This window comes from Hoplias malabaricus, chromosome 3, assembly GCF_029633855.1.
Source record: "Hoplias malabaricus isolate fHopMal1 chromosome 3, fHopMal1.hap1, whole genome shotgun sequence".
Lineage (NCBI taxonomy): Eukaryota > Metazoa > Chordata > Actinopteri > Characiformes > Erythrinidae > Hoplias > Hoplias malabaricus.
Window position 1 is genome coordinate 70,705,054 of NC_089802.1, and position 22,859 is coordinate 70,727,912.

The 22,859-nt window shown below is 42.4% G+C and overlaps 1 protein-coding gene across 1 annotated transcript; it reads left to right on the forward strand.

The window, feature by feature from the left end:
* The first annotated feature begins 1,306 nt into the window (after positions 1-1,306).
* desmb (desmin b) lies at positions 1,307-10,947 on the forward strand. Its single transcript, XM_066665263.1, has 9 exons — positions 1,307-1,934; positions 4,070-4,130; positions 4,830-4,925; positions 5,749-5,910; positions 6,005-6,130; positions 7,102-7,322; positions 8,662-8,705; positions 9,733-9,821; positions 10,524-10,947. The coding sequence occupies exons 1-9, from the start codon at positions 1,360-1,362 to the stop codon at positions 10,563-10,565; spliced, it is 1,416 nt and encodes a 471-aa protein (XP_066521360.1). The 5' UTR covers positions 1,307-1,359; the 3' UTR covers positions 10,566-10,947.
* Positions 10,948-22,859: the final 11,912 nt, after the last annotated feature.

Below are 22,859 nucleotides of genomic sequence, written 5' to 3' on the forward strand. Positions count from 1 at the left end.
TGGACTTGAGAGCTCTATTCAGTAGCTCCTGGGGGAGAGACCTAACAATACAAGTGTGAGGTGGCCTTCAGCTGGTGTGTCTTCTGGCTGAGATGTTAGGACATCAGAATGGCATCTTGTAGTCCCTGATGTTCTCACTTTTTAAAAATACTGGTGATGAATGGAGGTTTCTTGTGATTATGATCATTTCAGCAGGGTCTTCATTCCTTTTATGGGAATAAGCAATAAAGCCTGAGGGAGTGTGCACTATTAAAAAACAATAGGGGCAAGCTAAAACGTTAAGGTATTTTACATAACTCTGATATTTCAGATAACTCAGATTGAGGGAACAGGACAGTGCAGACACACACTGAATAAAATTTTGAGTTGGCCCAGTTGTGACTCTTTTAGCTTCCACTATAACATCAGTACCCTGAGGCAAAAGATAAGAGAGAGAAAAAGGTTGCAAAAGACTCTTTTTCAGTGACTGGATATAATTTAAATTTCACTTGATTATATTAATTCATTCATTATTTGTAAATGCTTTTCCAGTTCAGGGTCGCGGTGGGTCCAGAACCTACCTGGAATCATTGGGCGCAAGGTGGGAGTACAGCCTGGAAGGGGTGCCAGTCCTTCGACAGGGCAACACACACACACACACTTTTGAGTCATCAATCCACCTACCAGCATTGTGTTTTTGGACCGTGGGAGGAAACCGGAGCACCCGGAAGAAACCCACGTGGACAAGGGAAGAACACACCAAACTCCTCACAGACAGTCACCTGTATCGTGACTGTATGTGCCGCCATGTATTTGTCCTAATAAAGGCCCAGTCCATGCGCCATTTTAAGAATCTTTATCTTTAATCTTTATCTTGCATAAAACCCTTACACAATACGGAGGTATTTTGAACTTCAAAAAGCAAAGGTTCTTAAAGAAGAGAGAACCATTCACTGGTAAGAATCAACTGTTTTTTATTTGGATCCATAGAACTGTAGGCACCTCAGTTTTTTTTAGTTTTTTTTTAGAATGCTTCTAATGAAGTCTTAGGATTAGAAACTCAATGATAAGTGCAAGGGTTAAACTGATGATGATGATGATGGGAGGAGGAGGTTTGACCAGATGAATTGTATTAGAAGGAGGAAGGGAAGCTAATGGCCATAGAATGGAAGCAATGTTAAAAAAGAGAAGGGGGGGAGGGTTTTGGCGGGTGGGGGGGGGTAGAAATGGGTGTGGGAGGAGTTTGGGGTGGGTTTAATCTTTATGCCTCCAGGGAGGGGATGGGATAAAGGGCCGTTTGGCTGCTACAAATAGCCTGAGCTGAGCTTGTCCTGCCCTCACTCCTGTCTCTCTCCTCTGGGGAGCTTGTCCGTGTCCAAAATGAGTCGCTCCTCTTACGCCTCCGCTCAGTCCTCCTCATACCGCCGCACCTTTGGTGGTCCCGGCTTTGTCACCCCACCCATGTCCCGGGCCATGTTCAGCCGTTCTTCACTGGGGGGCTCAGGGGGATCCCATGTGAGTTCCCGAGTTTATGAGGTCACCAAGTCGGCTACCAGTTCCCCGGGCTACACCAGCTACCGTGCCTCCTCCTTTGGCCTCCCGAGTGTTACCCGCTCCTATGCAGCCGGCCTGGGGGAGACTCTGGACTTCAGCCTGGCTGACGCCCTCAACCAGGAGTTCCTGCAGACTCGCACCAACGAGAAGGCTGAGCTGCAGCACCTGAATGACCGCTTCGCCAGCTACATCGAGAAGGTGCGCTTCCTGGAGCAGCAGAACCAGGCCCTTGTGGTGGAGGTGGAGCGCCTGAGGGGCCGTGAGCCCACACGCATCTCCGACCTCTACGAGGAGGAGATGAGGGAGCTGAGGCGGCAGGTGGAGATCATCACCAACCAGAGGTCCAGAGTGGAGGTGGAGCGCGACAACCTCGCAGATGACCTGCAGAAGCTCAAGCTGAGGTGAGAGGGATGTTAGAGGTCAAGGGTGGGTTTAGGGAATGAGATTGGAGAAGTGAAAGAAAATTACACTGGTTTTTAATGGTCAGGACCACCGCAGAGCAAGTATAATGTGGTAGATTATTCTCAGAGCTGCAGTGACATTGTCATGGATCAGACAGGAGTTTGTAAAGCCCTCAGTGTCACTCCTGGACTGAGAATAGTCCACCAACCAACAACATCCAGCCAACAGTGTAGGTGTGTCTGACACAGTGGACAGTGAGTGGACACAGGGTTTAAAAACTCCAGCAGCACTGCTGTGTCTGATCTACTCATACCAGCATAAAACACACCACCACGTCAGTGTCACTGCAGAACTAAGAATGATCCACCATCCAAATAATACCTGTTCTGTGGTGGTCTGTGGGGGTCCTGACCATTGAAGAGCAGGGTGAAATGGGGATAAGAAGTATACAGAGAAACAGATGGATTACAGTCTGTAATTGTAGAACTACAACAAGTGGAGCTCATAAAATGAACAAAGAGTGTAGAATCCATTGATCGTTCAGTGTATGTCTAGATTTCCCTGGTGAGGATGGGCCTCTCTCTTTTTTAGCACAAGAATCACTGATCCATTACTTTTAGTTTAGCAAGATTTCGCTTTGACAAATAAGCACATCCCAGTGATCAGGGTTAGGTCACATTCATCATCAGAGGTGCCCAAAGCAACAACTAAGCATTTAAATTTCCCTCTGGTATCATTTGTTTTATACTTTACTGTGCCGTGTCATAGTTGGAAAATACATTACATAACAGTCTTTATCAACTGACATTGAGGTCCATTGAGGTCAGACACCTACTATTGCCCCTAGTGACATAAACACAAACATGTGTACAATCCCTGCTCCCCAGCACTGAGATTACAGCAACACACTCTAGAACCACCCAACTGTTGTTAGAACTAAATCAACACCCAGAACTGCAGGGAGACTGCATATTGTTATTTGTCACTGAAGAACAAAGCACTCTAGCATTTATTCTAGAAGAGCATATATATTTATCACTGGTCACAAGGATATTAGAACACAAAGTTATTTTTGGGCATTCATCTGTAACACAGTGCAACACCCTCAGGTTTTGTGTGTGTGCCTGATACGTGTCATCATGTGTTTATATTCACAGACTGTTTCATCGCCAGTGGATAAAAGCCTATGCTATATTTAGGCCTGACCCTAAGCTCACGTTGCCATTGGGCTGGGCAGATGTTGTAAATGTTTAGCACCAGAACATGGCCTGCATTTGGGGTTTAGAAAGAGATGGAGGAGTGGTGAACATCTGAGAGAGATCAGCTTTCATTGCTGGGGTTAGACGATGCAATGAAGGACTGCTAGGCACAGGTGGATAGTATTTGTCAGAGAAGTTTCATTGGCGAGAGCTAATAATGTGGACGCTTAGGGCACTTCCAGGGGCTTTGAGAATAGAGCTGGTCACTGATATGTAAAGTATATAAAAATAAAATGAATTCTAATTGAGTATTTCAATGAAAAGTTTGTACTTTGTCTACATTAAAATATGTATTAGGGCTGTTGATCGATTAAAATAAATTAACTAAATAACCTCACAGTTTGCTGTGATTAATCATGATTAATCGCATTGTCCCGTTTTAAGACTGAAGTGTTTTATAATGTATATATAAATGTAAAATAAAATAAAATAAATTGATGTAAGATTAAAAAATAAAAAAAGAGTTAAGAATTAAATAAAAAAAGTTAAAATGCTAGTACTTGCTTGTATTTTTGGTAAATGTGTAGTGGCATATGCATGGCCAACTAGCAAGAGGGAGCTATTGTTTTTTACTCTTATTATTATTCCTCACTGTAGTTTTGATGATTTTTAACATAACGTGGTTCAAACATCAAACACTTCTATGCTCCAGTTTCAACAAGTTTTAAGAGATAAACGGAGGGATAAACTGAGGTAGATGACAAAACAGGAGCTTTTTCTGTGTGTGTGCATGAGAGAGAGAGAGAGAGAGAGAGAGAGAGAGAGAGAGAGAGAGAGAGAGAGAGAGAGAGAGAGAGAGACTGCCTCTATAAAAGGAGAGGAAAGAAGCTGTCTTCATAAATCTATGCTTCATATCTGGGCTTTGTCTCTCACAGGCTCCAAGAGGAGATTGCACAGAGAGAGGAGGCTGAGAACAACCTGGCAGCTTTCAGAGCTGTATGTAATGCCTTCATTTACTTATAGTGGAACCGTATCTTGTTCTCTCTATGTGTTTATTGGATTTCATGGGCGTGTAGCTCTATATACCTTATATTTTTCATTATAGATTTAATTATCTTTGTGTTCCATCTAAACCCTCACTCTCTCCCCATCATTCAGTCCAATATGAGCACAGGGTGATAGTTAGTTAACATAAGAGGACTGGGCAGTTGTTCTCCAAAAGTGCCAAGCTCTCCACGGACACTGTGGTAGCAGCCGTTAAAAAAAGTTCGCTGTGTCTGAAACGGTGCCCTATTTACTATATAGTGTACTCTTTAGGGGTTCTGCCATTTTATAGTAGTGTCCAATTTTCAGTGAACTCAAACAATCCCACGATGCACTGCAAAAAGTAGTGTGCAACCCATGTACACTAGCAGATATCAGATTACCCACAATCCACTGCGGTGTTTGGTGAAAACTTGTATGAGGTAGTGTTCAAAATCATGAATTCAGTTCCCTATAATAGTGCACTATATAGTGAATAATATAGGGAATAGTAAATAGTGAGCCATTTCAGACGCAGGGGCTCTCATGTCATTTCATTTATGATAAAAAAAAATCATAATTAATAATAATAATTTAAAAATACTTTATCCTGGTTTTTTTCTCAGCATGATGTTTATTATCATGAACCTAACACTGAACTCACTGAAACAGGACGTGGACGCAGCCACACTGGCCCGCCTGGACCTGGAGAGACGCATAGAAACTCTGCAAGAGGAAATTGCCTTCCTCAAGAAGATCCATGAGGAGGTCAGAGCGACCGACACATACAAAAATATAAGAAAAAACACTCTCACACATTTCTTTTCACATTTGGGTGCTTCTATTAAAAGAATGGTTTAGTGAAAATGTACACAATCAGTTTGAAGTTTGATCATTAGTTCATCCATTTTGTGCTGGGGCTAAAAGGCTAATGTTACTAAGAATTAATGGCACCCTGGAGATAAATGACCCCAAAATATCAAAATGCTCATGTTTCCCATATTGTGGGGGAGCACTTGGTTCTCACAAAGAGCTAAATATATAGCAACCTACTCACACAGTGATCATTTGCACTAAGAATCATGTGTTACTGAAGATTACACTGCTCTCAAATACACTGTGACCATTTGTGGTTAATGGGCCGAACGCATGGCTGTGTGCTTTATATAAAATCTATTATGAGTTCTTATGATAACAGTCATGTTTCTAGCTTTTATTTGAACACCATAAGATATAAATATCCCTCTTTCTATCTACTTTTCCCTACATTTGGCAAAATTTTACTTACTTTTTCTTCTTTCCTGTCCTTTGTATCCATGTCCCTCTCCCACTGTCTTTTAAATATTACCTAGTTCTTTCTTTTTCTCTAGCTTGCCAATCTCAGTTCTGTTTCTATCTCTACCTGTTCCTTCAGCTCTCTTTATGTCTCTCTCTGCATCTTGGTTTCACACACTTTCACCTGATTTTCTCCTGTTTCTCACTTGAAATCTATCCTCCCTCTTCTATTTGCTGCAACCTTAAAGTAACCTTAAAGTCCAGTGGAGAGGTTGTCTCCTGTGAAAATCTGTTTCTCTCTGTGTGTTTTTTTCAGGAGATCCGTGAGCTCCAGGCTCAGATGCAGGAGACCCAGGTGCAGATTCAGATGGACATGTCCAAGCCAGATCTGACCGGAGCTCTGAGAGACATTCGTGCTCAGTATGAAACCATCGCCGCCAAAAACATTGCAGAGGCTGAGGACTGGTACAAGTCCAAGGTAACAGTGACAATCAACATTGCATAATATGAGAAACATCATATAATGGAATAAATAAATTAGAAAAAGGTTACTTTTTGGACTTTGACCCCAGGTGTCAGACCTGAACCAAGCAGTGACCAAGAACAACGAAGCTCTGAAGCAGGCCAAGCTGGAGACCATGGAGTTCAGACACCAGATTCAGTCCTACACCTGTGAGATCGACTCTCTCAAGGGCACAGTGAGTTTCACACACACTCCATCAACATGCAGTATTCCCGTCCATACACACACTTTCCTGTCTCGTTAATATTTGTATTATGCAATGATAAGTTATACAATGTAGAAATTATTAGTACATTAAAATGTTATATTCAGTGATTCAGAGTTGGGAATAATATACTGTATATATTTATTTATTGTTAATTCGTCTCATTTGGTAGCTACGTATTTAGTGTGATATTAATTTCAAACAATCTTACAATCATCAAAAGCACTGTCCATCATTCTGGACAAATATTTCATTATATGCTTTTAAAAGAGTCCTTCATATAATCTGAAATGTATTAATAGATTATACAATAATCACTTTCAAATTAGTATATGACTGATACCTGGAATTATATTTAAAATGTTTAAAATACCTCAACATTTTAGTAATTTAAAAAAAAGAAATTTTATGGCACAATTTATATTTGAAAACTGAAATATGTAATTTATTTCTGAGGTTTTCTGAGGCAGTTGCAGGACTGTTAAGAAAAGGACTGAATTGACTGGATGGCCTTCCATCCAACTGAATATGTTCAAACCCAGCTTTCTGCTTTCTAAAAAGTTACATCCCTATAGCTTTAAAGGAATAATGTGTTTTTCAACTTGATCACTATAAGGTCTATATCTAACATTCATTGATTCATAGTCAGTAAGCGTTTATTCACAGTCACAGTGGGTCCGGAGCCTACCTGGAATCTCTGGGCACAAGGCGGGATCACACCCAGGAGGGGGCGCCAGTCCTTTACAGGGTGCCACACACTCACACATTCCATCACACCTATGGACAGTTTTGAGTCGCCAGTCTACCTACCAACATGTGTTTTTGGACCGTGAAAGGAAACAGAAGCACATGGAGGAAACCCACACAAATTCACCAAACTCCTCACAGACAGTCACTGCATTTAGTACATGGCATTTTTTTTTTCTTTTCACTTTCTCTAGAATGAGTCTTTGATGAGGCAAATGAGGGATATGGAGGACCGTCATGGGCGAGAGGCGTCTGGTTTCCAGGACACAATCGCCAGGCTGGAAGGCGAGATCGCCAATATGAAGGACGAGATGGCTCGCCACCTGCGCGAGTACCAGGACCTGCTCAATGTCAAGATGGCACTGGACGTGGAGATCGCCACCTACAGGAAACTGCTGGAGGGAGAGGAGAGCAGGTAGAGCAGAGAGCTTGAGCAGCATTAGTGTACATTTTAAACCTACCACCATTACAGGTTCTTATAAATTGCTGAATACACTCGTGTGTAAATACTCTCCATAAAATTACGCCACATTGTTTGTCTAAGATAAAATATCCAGCTTGCTAACCTCACTTGATCAGAAGTAGAAAAAGGCTAATACATGTATTTGCATGCTAACACAACACTGCAGCATTTTGAGCCTAAATAAGTGCAGGCAAATTAGGCTATTTTTTGGCTAGTGAAAATAAACCTTTACACTATCTAATATATTTGAAATCATTCATCACAGTGATATAAGCAGCTTAGCCGATAAAGATCTTCTGTGTGTTCTGTGTGAGAATTAAATAAGCAAAAGATTTATATCACACCACTGAATGATGTGCTAAAGCTGCAGAGGCAGAATTTTTAACCTCAAAAATCATTAATCTATAATGAAGAATTACAAACACATTAGCAAATGAGCTGCACTCAATAGACTCCAAGCACTGCTGTTGTGGCAAACAAGCTCATCACTTCCAAATCTACAAAGTGCTAGAAATGCAAAGTAATCAAACAGTAGTTGATTGTAATAGCACATAAAGCACAAGGCAATAGTATGGACACGCGCAAGAGCTTGAAATGGGTTTCTTAGACAAATCTGTAAAGTGAAGAACTTATATGTAAACTATATTTTGCATTGCTCACCTTTCAGCCACGTCTTACAATATGTGGAAATGCTTTTTGGTCAATAAGATAACATTTATTTTTTTCATGAATATATGTCTAATATGGGGCGGCACGGTGGCGCAGCAGGTAGTTGTCGCAGTCACACAGCTCCAGGGGCCTGGAGGTTGTGGGTTCGATTCCAGCTCCGGGTGGCTGTCTGTGAGGAGTTGGTGTGTTCTCCCCGTGGGTTTCCTCCGGGTGCTCCGGTTTCCTCCCACAGTCCAAAAACACACGTTGCAGGTGGATTGGCGACTCGAAAGTGTCCGTAGGTGTGAGTGTGTGAGTGAATGTGTGTGTGTCTGTGTTGCCCTGTGAAGGACTGGCGTCCCCTCCAGGGTGTATTCCCGCCTTGCGCCCGATGATTCCAGGTAGGCTCTGGACCCCCCGCGACCCTAAATTGGATAAGCGGTTACAGATAATGGATGGATGGATGGATATGTCTAATATGATCCCTGCACAGTGTATATTGTGTGTATATACAGTGTATATAAGTGCTCAGAATTCAAGGGCCTCACTCGCTTGAGACATATTGCTTTTGGAAAGTATGTTTTTGAACATTTCCTAAGTGTCACTCTGTCTCTTCTCCTTCTTCTTCATCATCATCAAACAGGATCACTCTTCCCATGCAGACCTACTCCACCATAAGTTTTAGAGGTAAGGGCAAAATATACAGGGTAGAATATTTGTTTTTCCACAGGACGGTAAAGTGCTACAAATCATCTCACCACACGAGGGCACTCCGGCCATTCAAACATAGAAAGAAAACAAAATGGCCTTGTTGTTGAAATGAGTGTTAACACGATGGATTTTACAGGGATTACAAATTATACACTGAAGCGGGAGATTATAAGACCCTGAAAAGGCGGTTTATACTTGCAAATATTTATCAACAGAATTCTGAAACCAATAAGCAGTCATTTTAAGGACCATATATCCTTGAACTAGGGTGACCAGACGTCCTCTTTTACCCGGACATGTCCTCTTTTTTAGACTTAAAAAAATGTCTGGGCGGTATTTCACAAACGTCCGGCATTTTGTTTTTCTAGAGTTTACATAGAACTTCGAGAAGTTTCGTTCACAAACTAGTCCCGCCCTCCCCTACTCCGATTGGTTCGCTTGAGTGAGAAGGGGGCGTGGTGAAGTAGCCTAAAATATTTGGATTGGACGGTCTGACTGTAGAGCTACCGTTATGGGTCGATAACCTTCTCTGTAAACATTTAAGACAATAAACATTACTATCAGTTACAGTTTTGGCTAATTAAGTTGGATAAAGGTAGACATGAACCAATGGGGATTTTTACAGTAGGGCTGCACTGCTAAGTCAACAGAATTATTGGTCAATTAATTTATGAATTAATTAAAATCAGTAAAAATTGTGCAGAATATAACAATTCTAACAAAATATTTTTTCCTCCTCATAATGTGAAATGGAGACTTCATAGAGAAACTTGCGGTGGTCTTTACAGTGGTGGTGATTTACATTTATATTTGTGGCATTTGCTCTTACCCAAAGTAATAATCATGTTACAGTGGTTGGCTAACGTTTTGTAATATGCATAACTCGAGCACTCTTATTTGCTTGCTAAATACTTTGGGTGTTATGTTCTTCTCAACATCAATTGTTGGAATCCTAAAAAATTGGTGGCATTCCACTTTAACCCCATATCTGACTCTTACACAGAGACCAGCCCAGAGCAACAACAAAGAGCCTCTGAAATGCACTCAAAGAAAACAGTGCTCATCAAGACCATCGAGACCCGTGATGGAGAGGTAAGACATGCACGTACGCACAAATACAACAATCCGAACCTTATAGATACATGTACACTCCAACTTGTGTGGATTTGTCACAAAATCTGGGTTCCTTCAATCCACACGTAAACACACACCTCTGAATGTGGTAACTGGCCTAGTGTAGCAAGCATGACACTCATACAGTGAATAAGGGAAGGTTAATATTAACTTCATGAAAAATACTTTTAATCCCTGAATGGCTCCCTGCCTGAGACAATAACTAATTTTCTCTTCTCTTTTAATAATGCATCTTATCTTTGGTAACTCTTTTAAACCTGATTCTTCACAATCATAAGATTTAAAATCTGAGATAGGGAGCTCAGTACACATGTTACTTTTTTAAAATTTAACATAATTAATGTTCCTATGGGTTCATTTTTGATGCTGGTGTTCATAAGATCCCTTTAATGTTGCTGTTCCCTGAGAGAGGGGGATAAGTAAAATGGTGGGGGGTGTGGGAGTAATTCAATCAACTTAAAATGAGCTTGTTCTTTGTCATATTAAACACACATCATCATATTTTACCACTGAAAGACAAAAGACTCTTGGCTCTGAGCCAAGTTCAAAGACTGTTGTCTAAGTGTTTGAGTCCAGGGTCGATCGTATCAGTGTACACCCAAAGTGAATGAGAACTGAAAAGTGGTGACTTTAATCTGTGCTGTGCTCTCCCCACTACAGGTTGTGAGTGAATCCACACAGCACCAGCAAGACATCATGTAAACCTCCAGCCAAGGAGTTAAACCACAGCAACAAAGCAAAAGAAGATTCAATAAAACTATTAGGTCTTCACATCCTGTGCTTTTTTCCCCCCATTATTCCAGACACCGCTTATCAGTGATGTGAGCACACTGCTTCCAAGTGAGGAAAAGGAAGAATGAGTTTATGCTTTTTTTTAATGAAACAATTGAACATATGAAACCCATTTGAGATCCCTCTGCAGTCACTCTCTAGTCAGAGTTAAAGGGAGGGATCAGGGAAAAGGAATGGACGCAGATCAAAAGACAGGGTGGGGGCAGAAACGTAGGTAAAAGGAGGGGAAAAGGAAGAAAGTAAAGGAGGAGGGAGGAGGGAAAATTAGAGTGAAGGAACTCAGACATGATGTGTGTGAAGAGGACACTGCCATGAGGAAAATCAGAATAAACTAGACGTATCAACCACTTCAAGCTAATGGTCCACCTCTTCTCTTTGTGTGTTTTCTGCAAATATTCTAAAAAAAAAAAGCGATTAAACACCACTTGCCTTTTAAAATGATTTCAAATAGAAGGTTCAGGTTTCATTTTTAAAAAAGTCTTGTTGGATACTGGGGTTAAAGCTGCGTACATAAGATACACAGCAGGTGACCGATCACATCCCTGAATAAACAGAGAAACTATGTGCCAATGCTTATAGAAAGATGTCCAGCATGATACTAATGAACAATTAACAATCCCCCATGTTCTTTGGTGTGTGCACAAAATGGCAAGAGAAAGAGCCTGAAATGACTTTAAAAGTGTTATTTATAAAATTATTATCATGGAGTGGATGGCAGTAGCTTAAGTCACAAAATTGCTTTGTTGAATAGTGATTTAAAAACTGACTACAGTGAAATCTGTGTTTAAATCTATGGGAAATTATCAGCAAATAAGACTGGATAACTAAGGCTTGCCATCATGGATGTACTTTAATGTCTCCATGCTTGATGGCAAGCCTTAGTTATCCAGCCTTATTTACTGATATATATATAGGGCTATTCACTGTATAGAACTGTGTACAATGCCCACTTCTGCACAACCCAAGTTATGGTCTCAAACACATTAAGAAGGTGAGAGTTTCTACAAATGAACTCCTGACAAGGCCACAGCTGTTCACTGAAAACCGTTCCAGGTGACGACCTCATGAAGCTGACTGAGAGAACGCTGAGTGTGCGCAAAGCTGTCATCAAAGCAAAAGGTGGCTACTTTGAAGAATCTAAAGTATAAAAAATATTCTGGTTTGTTTAACACTTTTTTGTTTACTACATAATCCCATGTGTTCCTCCGTAGTTTTAATGTCTTCCATATTCATTTACAATGTAGAAAAAAAAAGAAAAAATACATTGAATGAGAAGATACTAGTGCCACACATTCACAATATGTGGAAAATTGCCCCAAAAATAAATAAATACATATATATATATATATATATATATATCAATCACATAATTTATGAAGACCTTCCAAAAACAAGAGTATGTATTTTGGGCTTTCCTGTTTTTGAAATACCAGAATCACCTGTGACAATGGCTATACGGCTAATGGCGGTGTGGGAAAACTAGGCAACTATGCTTGCCTAGTTTCTCTTGGCTCTGATTTTTTCTTTTTAAAATTATTATTGACAGGAATATAGACATAGTACACATTTATCAGAAGCATATAGGAAAATATACAAATAATAGTATGCTGCTCTCCCTTTATTTTTTTTTATTCTTCAAGTCTTTTTTTAAACAACTTTTAATAACTTTAAGATCAATGTAACAATAACAATAATATATACAAAACATATGTCCAATATTAAAATATAAATAAGGCTTATGTATAAAAAAACAATAAAAATAATCATAATAACTAAAACATAATGAAACCAAAAATAAACCAAGGATAGTATCACTCAAAATTAAGAGCAGGTAAACATTCTTTTCTATATTTTATAAATTCAAAATATATTTCATTTAGATTAAAAATAATTTAAATAGTGGTGTAACATTTTAGTTTTATGGATGTGAAACTTACCCAATAATAAAAATAAAGTAATAATATTATATCCTTTAGGGGTGAAACCTAAGATTGTGTTTTCTTTCCCAAAATAAAAATAACATCAGTTTGGTTAAATAAAAATGTTTCCAATTCATTCCAAAAACAAGATTCATAAAACAAATGTATAAACAACAGACACAGAAGGGCTACAGCTCTAAAGGGAACCAGTATTAAAGACCATAGTATCACCCCACAGGCGTAAATTTGGATGAATCAATAATTAATAACTTTATGTTATATACAATACTGTGCAAAAGTCAGAGACAATCATTTAACATATGTACATTTTTTATTTTGAACTCAATATAACCTCAAATTGTCAGGGATCACGGGGCGGACTGACGGAGGCAGACGCACTCGCTAAAACACAACAAATTTTAATTAAACAAAACAGAACCATACAAAACAGACTACAAAACGAAACAACGACAAAGGAAATGAAACGACAGCATGAATCGACGACATGAAAAACAATGACGGGGAAACTACAGAGATAGACAGACTTGATAACATGACAGACTTGAAACAGTACAAAGGAGAAATGTCCGACAGGAGGAAGTGATACAAGAGGACTTAAATACTTGACACAAACAAGACACACCTGAGACAGATAACGAGGACAGCGGACAAATGAAACACAGACGAGGAGGCGGAACAAAGGCGGGACTAGGCTAACAACAAACTGAGAGAGCACATGACCGGAAAAACAGACATGACAAGACGAGGGCGTGACACAAATATATCAGTATTTAGTGTGTAGCCACATAACACATTTGTATTTGAATTATGTCACTCAGTTCATAATGCTGAGATAAATGGCTTTAAGATTAATTGAGATTGTTGAGCATTAAATTGTCACTGAATGTGGACTCTGTTACTCCCTCTGTATTGTGTACAGCTGACAATTGACAGAAAATATTCTTTCAGTAATATCATTACTAATAATTAAAAAAACATTTTCACAGGTACCAGGTTACTTTGATTACTTTCGTCCTGCATGCCAACAGTTATCTGCTGACATTTTACTGTAAACAGTTGTGCCAAAGTGTAGAAACATCACAATATGGAACATTTTCAAGAGATACATTACTGTATTCATTTTACTGTAAGCCCTGACACATCAGTGTGGGTGTTGGAGCACAGCAAATTTTCCAAATGAATAACAATAAAAGGGTGGTCTCTGATTTTGCCCAGTATAGGAGATAAAACATTTTAAGAAGGTTTGCCTTTCCTGACAGGAATAAAATAATTATTGAAGTGATGGAGTATGATCTTGCTCAGGCAACACCAAAGACACTTGTGAACATGGCCATGTTCTTCTTCATCACTGAAGAAGCAGTGGTGGAAGTTTTTTCATCTCATCACATTCTTCATTGTGCTTTTTGGACTGTTGTATGAACTGAATGTGGATTATCCAGTGCGACTAAAATAAACATTCTTGGCGAAACATTTTTGTTGGACTATGAGATGCACGAACAGAATTCAGTCCCTATAGAGCAAACTCTTCAAGCCCTAGAGGGTATGTCAACCAGTTTGAAAGTGTTCCTGAGTGTTCCTCCCTCTTCAGGAATTCACTCTCTATTTTAGAGAACTGGCATGTTGCTGGGTTGGTAGCTTCACCACTTTGGAAACTGACTTCAGCACTTTTAAAAACAATTCAGGTAGATTGTCTGGTTTTGTTGCTTGCACCACTCTAAAGCCTTGTATTAGTGGTAAGTTCAGCAATAGCTAGGCATCTCATCTTAATTTTTTAATTCATTTGTTGGAAATCAGTGTTAATTTTAAAGATTTTTTTTTAACTGATTGAAATATGTTGTGAACTAAAGTCCGCAAAATTAACCAGTTTGGAATCAGAACATTAAGTAACTTCAAGTGTAAGTAGATGTGTAAGACTAGTTTGGTTTACAGTGGCGCAACCAAAAAAATCTGAAATAACTAATTATTGTTCATTTTCTTTCCAAGCTGCTGGATATCGGTGCTAACGTTTTTTAAGCTGTTTGAAATGTGTTCAGATGTAGACTAAACTTACAGTACTTATATATAATAGCTTGTATTCATGTTTTACTAGTCTAAACTAAACACACTGTGTGTGTACTATAGGATATAGACATAACATACATACAGGTGCATCTCAAGAAATAAGAATATCATCAAAAATTTCATTTATGTCAGTAATTCAATTAAAAAGTTAAACTCATTATATAGATTCATTACAGAGTGATCCATTTCAAGGATTTATTTCTTTTAATGTTGTTGATTATGGATTACAGCCAATGAAAACCCAAAGTTATCTCAGAAAATTACAATATAAGACCAATAATTAAAAAAATTAATAATACTGAAATATTGGCCAGTATAAAAGTATGTACAGTATATGCACTAAATACATGGTCTGGGATCCTTTTGCATGAATTACTGCATCAATGTGGCGTGGCATATAGGCGATCAGCCTGTGGCACTGCTGAGGTGTTATGGAAGCACAGGTTGCTTTGATAGCGGCCTTCATCTCATCTGCATTATTGGGTCTTGACAATACTCTATAGGGTTCAGGTGAGTTTGCTGGCCACTCAAGCACAGTGGTACTGTGTTTATTAAACCAGGTATTGGTACTCTTCGCTGTGTGGACAGGTGCCAAGTCCTGCTGGAAAATGAAATCTGCATCGCCATAAAGCTTGTCAGCAGAGGGAAGTACAAAGCTCTCTAAAATTACCTGGTAGACGGCTGCGATGACTTTGGGCTTGACATAACACAGTGAACCAACACCAGCAGATGACATGGCTCCCCAAACCATCACTGATTGTGGAAACTTCACACTAGACTCAAGCAGCTTGGATTGTGTGCCTCTCCGCTCTTCCTCCAGACTCTGGGACCTTGATTTGCAAGTGAAAGGCAAAATTTACTTTAATCTGAAAACAAGACTTTGGACACTGAGCAACAGTACAGTGCTTTTTCTTTATGGCCGAGGTAAGACGCTTCTGGTGTAGTCTCTGGATCATGAGTGGCTTCACACAAGGAATGCGACAGTTGTAGCCCATGTCCTGGATACATCTGTTTGTGGCGGCTCTTGAAGCACTGACTCCAGCTGTAGTCCACTCCTTTTGAATCTCCCCCAAATGTTTTTGAACGGCCTTATCTTTATACTTCCTTTCAAGACTTGTGCACCTTTTTCTACCACACATTTTCCTTCCACTCAACTTTCCATTAATATGCTTGGATACAGAAGAAGGGTGTCAATGGCTGCCTTCTGGACCTCTGTCAAGTCAGCAGTCTTCCCCATGATTGTGTGGCCTACTGACCATTTTAAAGGCTAAGGAACCTTTGCAGGTGTTTTGTGTGGATTTTTCTAGTTCTCGGAGGTAACTTCTGGGTTTTCATTAGCTGTAAGCCGTAATCATAAACATTAAATGAAACAAATGCTTGAAATAGATCACTCCTTTGTAATGAATTTATGTACCCATTTGTAATGAATCTATATAATGAATTTCGCTTTTTGAACTGAATTACTGAAATAAATGAACTTATTGATGATATTCTTTTTTGAGACGCACCTGTAAGTATTGGTTTTACTTCCTAATACTTTAGAAACTCTGGTATGTTTTGCCACCTGCGTAACATATTTTTTCATTCACCTTAAACATTATTCAGATGTGTACAACAGGTTTCAGGGGCAAGACAATTAGCTGAAGGGTATCTTCTTCCTCAGACACAGTATCTTCTTCCTCATACACATTTAGGTGCTTTCCACATGTGTCAAATCTCATGTGTATGTGTCAGGAACGAGGGGCGGATTGAGGGAGGCGGACGCATTCGCTAAAACATGGGATAATTTAATATAAACAAAACAACGATACTTAAACAGGACACAAACAAACAAGGATCCAAACAAGCTAAATAAAACAAAGGAAACTGGACAGGGAGAACAGGACAGACGGACGAAAAGCGACACGACGAAAAAGGAGAAGAAACGGGGAAACTCTAGAGACAGACGGACAGACTAAATAACATGACCAACTAAACACAGGATAAAGGGGAAATGTACGACCAACGGATGAGAGACAAGAGGGCTTAAATACTCACACAAACGAGACACACCTGGACAGATAACGAGGACGGGTAACACATGACACGGACGAGGAGGCGGAACAAAGGCGGAGACTCAAACATAAACAAAACAGAGCCATGTGCAAATAAAGCACATGGCGGGGACAACAGACTGACAGGACGAAGGCGTGACAGATGCCCCCCCCAAGAACGCGCAACTCCCGGGCGCGTACTCCTAAACCCCCCAGGAGCTGGCACAGGAGAGGGCACGGAAAACAAGACAGGACAACAAACAAACGGGTGACAGGACTCAGGACAATACGGGAACAGACACTGGAGCTGGGGACACAACAGGACCGAATATACGAGACGGGACTTGGGACATGACAGGAGACTGACAAAGGGGGGCAACAAGAGACGAGAACGGACTGGACAGGACAGGAGTGGACACATGGGGATTGACGGGAGACTGGACTGGAGACAAGACAGGGGACTGAACGTGGGACGGATACAGAGACTGGACACGTTTGGGGACAGAAGACTGGACATGGACAGGTGACAGAACAGGGGACTGGAATGGAGACGGGACTGATGACAGGACTGAGTGCTGGGACTGAACGGGAGCAGAGACTGGTGACAAGACACTGGACAGGATAGGAACATTAGACTGGACAGGGGTATGTGACTGGACAGAAGACATGACACTAGACGGATATGGAGACTGGACTGGAGACTGGACAGGGGATTGAAAGGGAAACTGGACCGGAGACAAGACAGGTGACTGGACATTGGACGGATACGGGAACTGGACGTGAGACAAGACAGAGGGTTGAAACAGGGACTGGACAGGACTGACAGGGGACTGGACAGGAGACGGGACTTGAGACAGGACCGAGGGTTGGAACGGGGACTGGACAGGACTGACAGGGGACTGGACATGAGGCAGGACAGAGGGTTGAAACATAGACTGGACAGGGCTGACAGGGGACTGGACTGGACTTGGCAGGGGAACAGGTACAAGAACATTTACGGGGACTGACACAAACACAGTGACCGGGACTGGGACAGAGACAAAAGCTGACACGGGTACTGGGACAAGGACAGAGACAGGAACCAGGACAGGGACAGACAGGGGAATCAAAACAACAGGTGGGTGCCCAGGGCTGGCAAATGTCTGTGGGGCAGTCCGAGGAACCAGCCTGGGCACAGTTCTGGGGATCGGCCTCGAAGTCTTTCGGGCCGACCTACGGACATGGACAGGAGCGGCCGTAGCCACAGTCACGGGGACAGGAGCGGCCGTAGCCACAGACACGGGGACAGGAGAGGCCGTAGCCACAGACACGGGGACAGGAGAGGCCGTAGCCACAGTCACGGGGACAGGAGAGGCCGGTGCCGCCATAGTCACGGGGACAGAAGCGGCCGTAGCCACAGTCACGGGGACAGGAGAGGCCGTAGCCACAGTCACGGGGACAGGAGAGGCCGTAGCCACAGTCACGGGGACAGGAGAGGCCGTAGCCACAGTCACGGGGACAGGAGAGGCCGTAGCCACAGTCACGGGGACAGGAGCGGCCGGTGCCGCCAACACCGAGACAGGAGCGGCGGGTGCCGCCATCACCGAGACAGGAGCGGCGGGTGCCGCCATCACCGAGACAGGAGCGGCGGGTGCCGCCATCACCGAGACAGGAGCGGCGGGTGCCGCCATCACCGAGACAGGAGCGGCGGGTGCCGCCATCACCGAGACAGGAGCGGCGGGTGCCGCCATCACCGAGACAGGAGCGGCGGGTGCCGCCATCACCGAGACAGGAAGCCCTGCGACGTCGTCCACGGAGGCAGGGGAACCTGCGACGTCGTCCACGGAGGCAGGGGGGCCTGCGACGACGTCCACGGAGGCAGAGGAATCTGCGTCGTCGTCCACGAAGACTGGGGAACGTGCGACGACGTCCACGGAGGCAGAGGAGTCTGCGACGTCGTCCACGAAGACTGGGGAACGTGCGACGACGTCCACGGAGGCAGAGGAGTCTGCGACGTCGTCCACGAAGACTGGGGAACGTGCGACGACGTCCACGGAGGCAGAGGAATCTGCGCCGTCGTCCACGAAGACTGGGGAACGTGTGACGACGTCCACGGAGGCAGAGGAGTCTGCGCCGTCGTCCACGAAGACTGGGGAACGTGCGACGACGTCCACAGAGGCAGAGGAGTCTGCGACGTCGTCCACGAAGACTGGGGAACGTGCGACGACGTCCACGGAGGCAGAGGAATCTGCGTCGTCGTCCACGAAGACTGGAGAGGCGCGCGTCGCGCTCACGAAGACAGGAGAGGCGCGCGTCGCGCTCACGAAGACAGGAGAGGCGCGCGCCGCGCTCTCGAGGACAGGCGCGGCTGGAGACGCCGCGTTAACGAAGACAGGGGCTTGTGCTGCTCGCCGGGCTCGCGCTGGAGCTGTAAAGGGTTTAGGGGGTTTCACAGGCGCACCCATTAGATCACCTCGAGGTGCGCCCCTGTTAGCCTCAGACCTCACAGCTCTGGAGGTGAGGCTAACAGCCCCTACCCTTAACGCCCCCCCAAAAATTTCCCCGGACCTGAGGGGGTAATCCTCCAGTGAGGGGGGAACTCCAGCACGCTTCTTCCGCCGGCTCTTTCGACTCCCGCTGGCGCAACTACTCGATTCCCGAGTCGACTCTTCCGCTATAGGATCCGGAACAGCGCCAGGCAGGAGCCGGAGCCGGCGACTCCATTCCGAGGCCGCTTTCAAAGCCTCCTCCACAGGATCTTTGGGGCCTGTGCGGAATGGAGTCCGGCGAACGGCACACCCCTTAAGGTAATAGTCCGTGCTAGCTGCGTCCTGTGGGTTGTACATTCTGTCAGGAACGAGGGGCGGATTGAGGGAGGCGGACGCATTCGCTAAAACACGGGATAATTTAATATAAACAAAACAACGATACTTAAACAGGACACAAACAAACAAGGATCCAAACAAGCTAAATAAAACAAAGGAAACTGGACAGGGAGAACAGGACAGACGGACGAAAAGCGACACGACGAAAAAGGAGAAGAAACGGGGAAACTCTAGAGACAGACGGACAGACTAAATAACATGACCAACTAAACACAGGATAAAGGGGAAATGTACGACCAACGGATGAGAGACAAGAGGGCTTAAATACTCACACAAACGAGACACACCTGGACAGATAACGAGGACGGGTAACACATGACACGGACGAGGAGGCGGAACAAAGGCGGAGACTCAAACATAAACAAAACAGAGCCATGTGCAAATAAAGCACATGGCGGGGACAACAGACTGACAGGACGAAGGCGTGACAGTATGGGACTCTTTCACAAACAATATGTGCATCACTCTTCGTATGGAAGCATATCAATATTAAAATGCAAATTTAATATGCAATTTAAAATATAGTCCTTAGTTTTAATTTCAAATTGTTATTTGTTTCTTGTTTTATTTAACTTTCTTGGCCTTGGTGTTTGTGGATTTTCATTGTTCTCTGTTTGCAGCCCTCACTTTGTTCCCTTGTTTCCTGATTTCTTTGCATCTTTGTGTTCCTCAGTTATAATCACTCTTCATTTATGTTCTACATCTGATATTACTTGTCTCCTCTGTATCAGCAGCTGCTTGTTTTAGTCTAGGCTTCAGATTTAGTGTTTTGTTCCTAGTGCTTCTATGTTTCTGACCTTCTCCATCTTGATATGCGTCGAGATTGTAGTTTCTAGGTTTAGGTCCTGTCTTGGTTGTCACTGTTAATCTTATATTTCTAGTCTCTTGTTTCTAGCTTTCACCTTCATTGTGTCTCCTTATTAGCCTCTGGTTTTCTAGTCTCTGTTCTATATTTCTCTGGTCCTGTGTCCTTCCTCATGTCCATAGGCAGTTTACTGATTTTTCAGCTCCCTAGTTTATTGTTAATCCTTATTCCCTCTGTCTTTTGTTTGTCCATCTAGTTTAACTTTTCAACCATGTAAGGCATTTTCCCAGTGTCTGATTATTTCTAGTTTGGGTTACTAACTTTTACTACTGTTCACTTAATACTTTTGTTAAGAAATAGCAAAAACCTTGTTTTTTGTTATTTTTGCTAAATTACCTACCAATAAGTGGATTTTTTTAAGCAAGTGGTAATATTATTTATTTTATACCCACATTTTAACACATTTTGAATAAAAAACAGGGTTGGGTTTACCAAAAGCAGCTGGCCTCACTGCTAACCAGCATTTAATGTTATAACCAAAAATATGTTTAAAAATATATTCATTCAAATATAATTTTTTTTTCCATCCAACTATTATCTGTAACCACTTATCCAATTCAGGGTCACAGTGGGTCCAGAGCCTACCTGGAATCATTGGGTGCAAGGCAGGAATACACCCTGGAGGGGGCGCCAGTCCTTCACAGGGCAACACACACACACTCACACATAGACTCACACCTATGGACACATTTGAGTCGCCAATCTACCTACCAACGTATGTTTTGGACTGTGGGAGGAAACCGGAGCACCCAGAGGAAACCCACGCAGACACAGGGAGAACACACCAACTCCTCACAGTCACCCGGAGGAAACCCACGCAGACACAGGGAGAACACACCACACTCCTCACAGACAGTCACCTGGAGGAAACCCATGCAGACACAGGGAGAACACACCACACTCGTCACAGACAGTCACCCGGAGGAAACCCACACGAACACAGGGAGAACACACCACACTCCTCACAGACAGTCACCCAGAGCGGGACTTGAACCCACAACCTCAGGTCCCTGGAGCTGTGTGACTGCGACACTACCTGCTGCACCACCATGTCGCCCAAAATTTTTAAAATATGTTTAGGAAGAATTATTTAGATCATTTTTAGATAATTGCCAAATTAACAACCACAATTTGTCTTACACAGTATTGGAAAATTCTATAAATATTATTTGATTTTCAAATGCAATGTAAATGTATAATCATACACAGAAATATATAGAATGTAACATATTTATTGTCCACAATTTGGAAATTCATCTTTGACCCTGCAAAACACACACACAGACACACAGAGAATTCATAATTTCCACTTCATTTGGTAAAAACTTACCTCCTCTATGTATTCCTGGTAGCTCTTGGAATCCAATAACTCCTGCCTAATAAAAGCTAGATATTAGAACATAGTTATAAAAATGAAATCCATGTTTTGCAATGAATACATAACAGATTAATATACATAATCCTTAAATTGTGCTTTGTGGGACAACTGAAGAATTTTTTGCCATAAAAAAAATAATGGTTTGCCATTGTTTGAAGAGGATGTATCCTTTACTTTTATGGAGTTTTTTCACATTATTTATTTTTGCTACTACAGAAAAAAAGTGCATGAAGTATTAGGTAATGCCCCTTTACTGTCTGCTTTAAGATTCTTAAGATGTGTACTATAGGTCATAGCAATAACATACATAAATTACTGGTTTCCTTCCTCATACTTTAGAAAGTATACTATTAGAAAGTTTTGCCAGCTGCGTAACTTTTACTTTCTGCTTTAACATTCCTCAGATGTGTACAACAGGTTTCAGGGGCATGACAATTAGCTGATGGATTCTCAGAATCTTCTTCCTCATACACATTTAGGTGCTTTCCCCTGTGTCCCTTTTCCTTGTCAAATCTCAGGTTTATTGGAATCTTTCACTAACAATATGTGCATCACTTTCCTTGTCAATAAAAACACTTATTACATGACAATTAGGATTACATTGCCATTTTTCACTTTAATTTTGATACTGGTATACTTCCATAATGTTGGACCATACTTATTATTAAAAAAAAATATTTGTTAAAGCTTCTTAAGTGGTTTTATTGCGGCACGGTGGCGCAGCAGGTAGTGTCGCAGTCACACAGCTCCAGGAACCTGGAGGTTGTGGGTTCGATTCCCGCTCCAGGTGACTGTCTGTGAGGAGTTGGTGTGTTCTCCCCGTGTCCGCGTGGGTTTCCTCCGGGTACTCCGGTTTCCTCCCACAGTCCAAAAAAACACACGTTGCAGGTGGATTGGTGACTCGAAAGTGGCCGTAGGTGTGAGTGTGTGAGTGAATGTGTGTGTGTCTGTGTTGCCCTGTGAAGGACTGGCGCCCCCTCCAGGGTGTATTCCCGCCTTGCGCCCGATGATTCCAGGTAGGCTCTGGACCCCCCGCGACCCTAAAATTGGATAAGCGGTTACA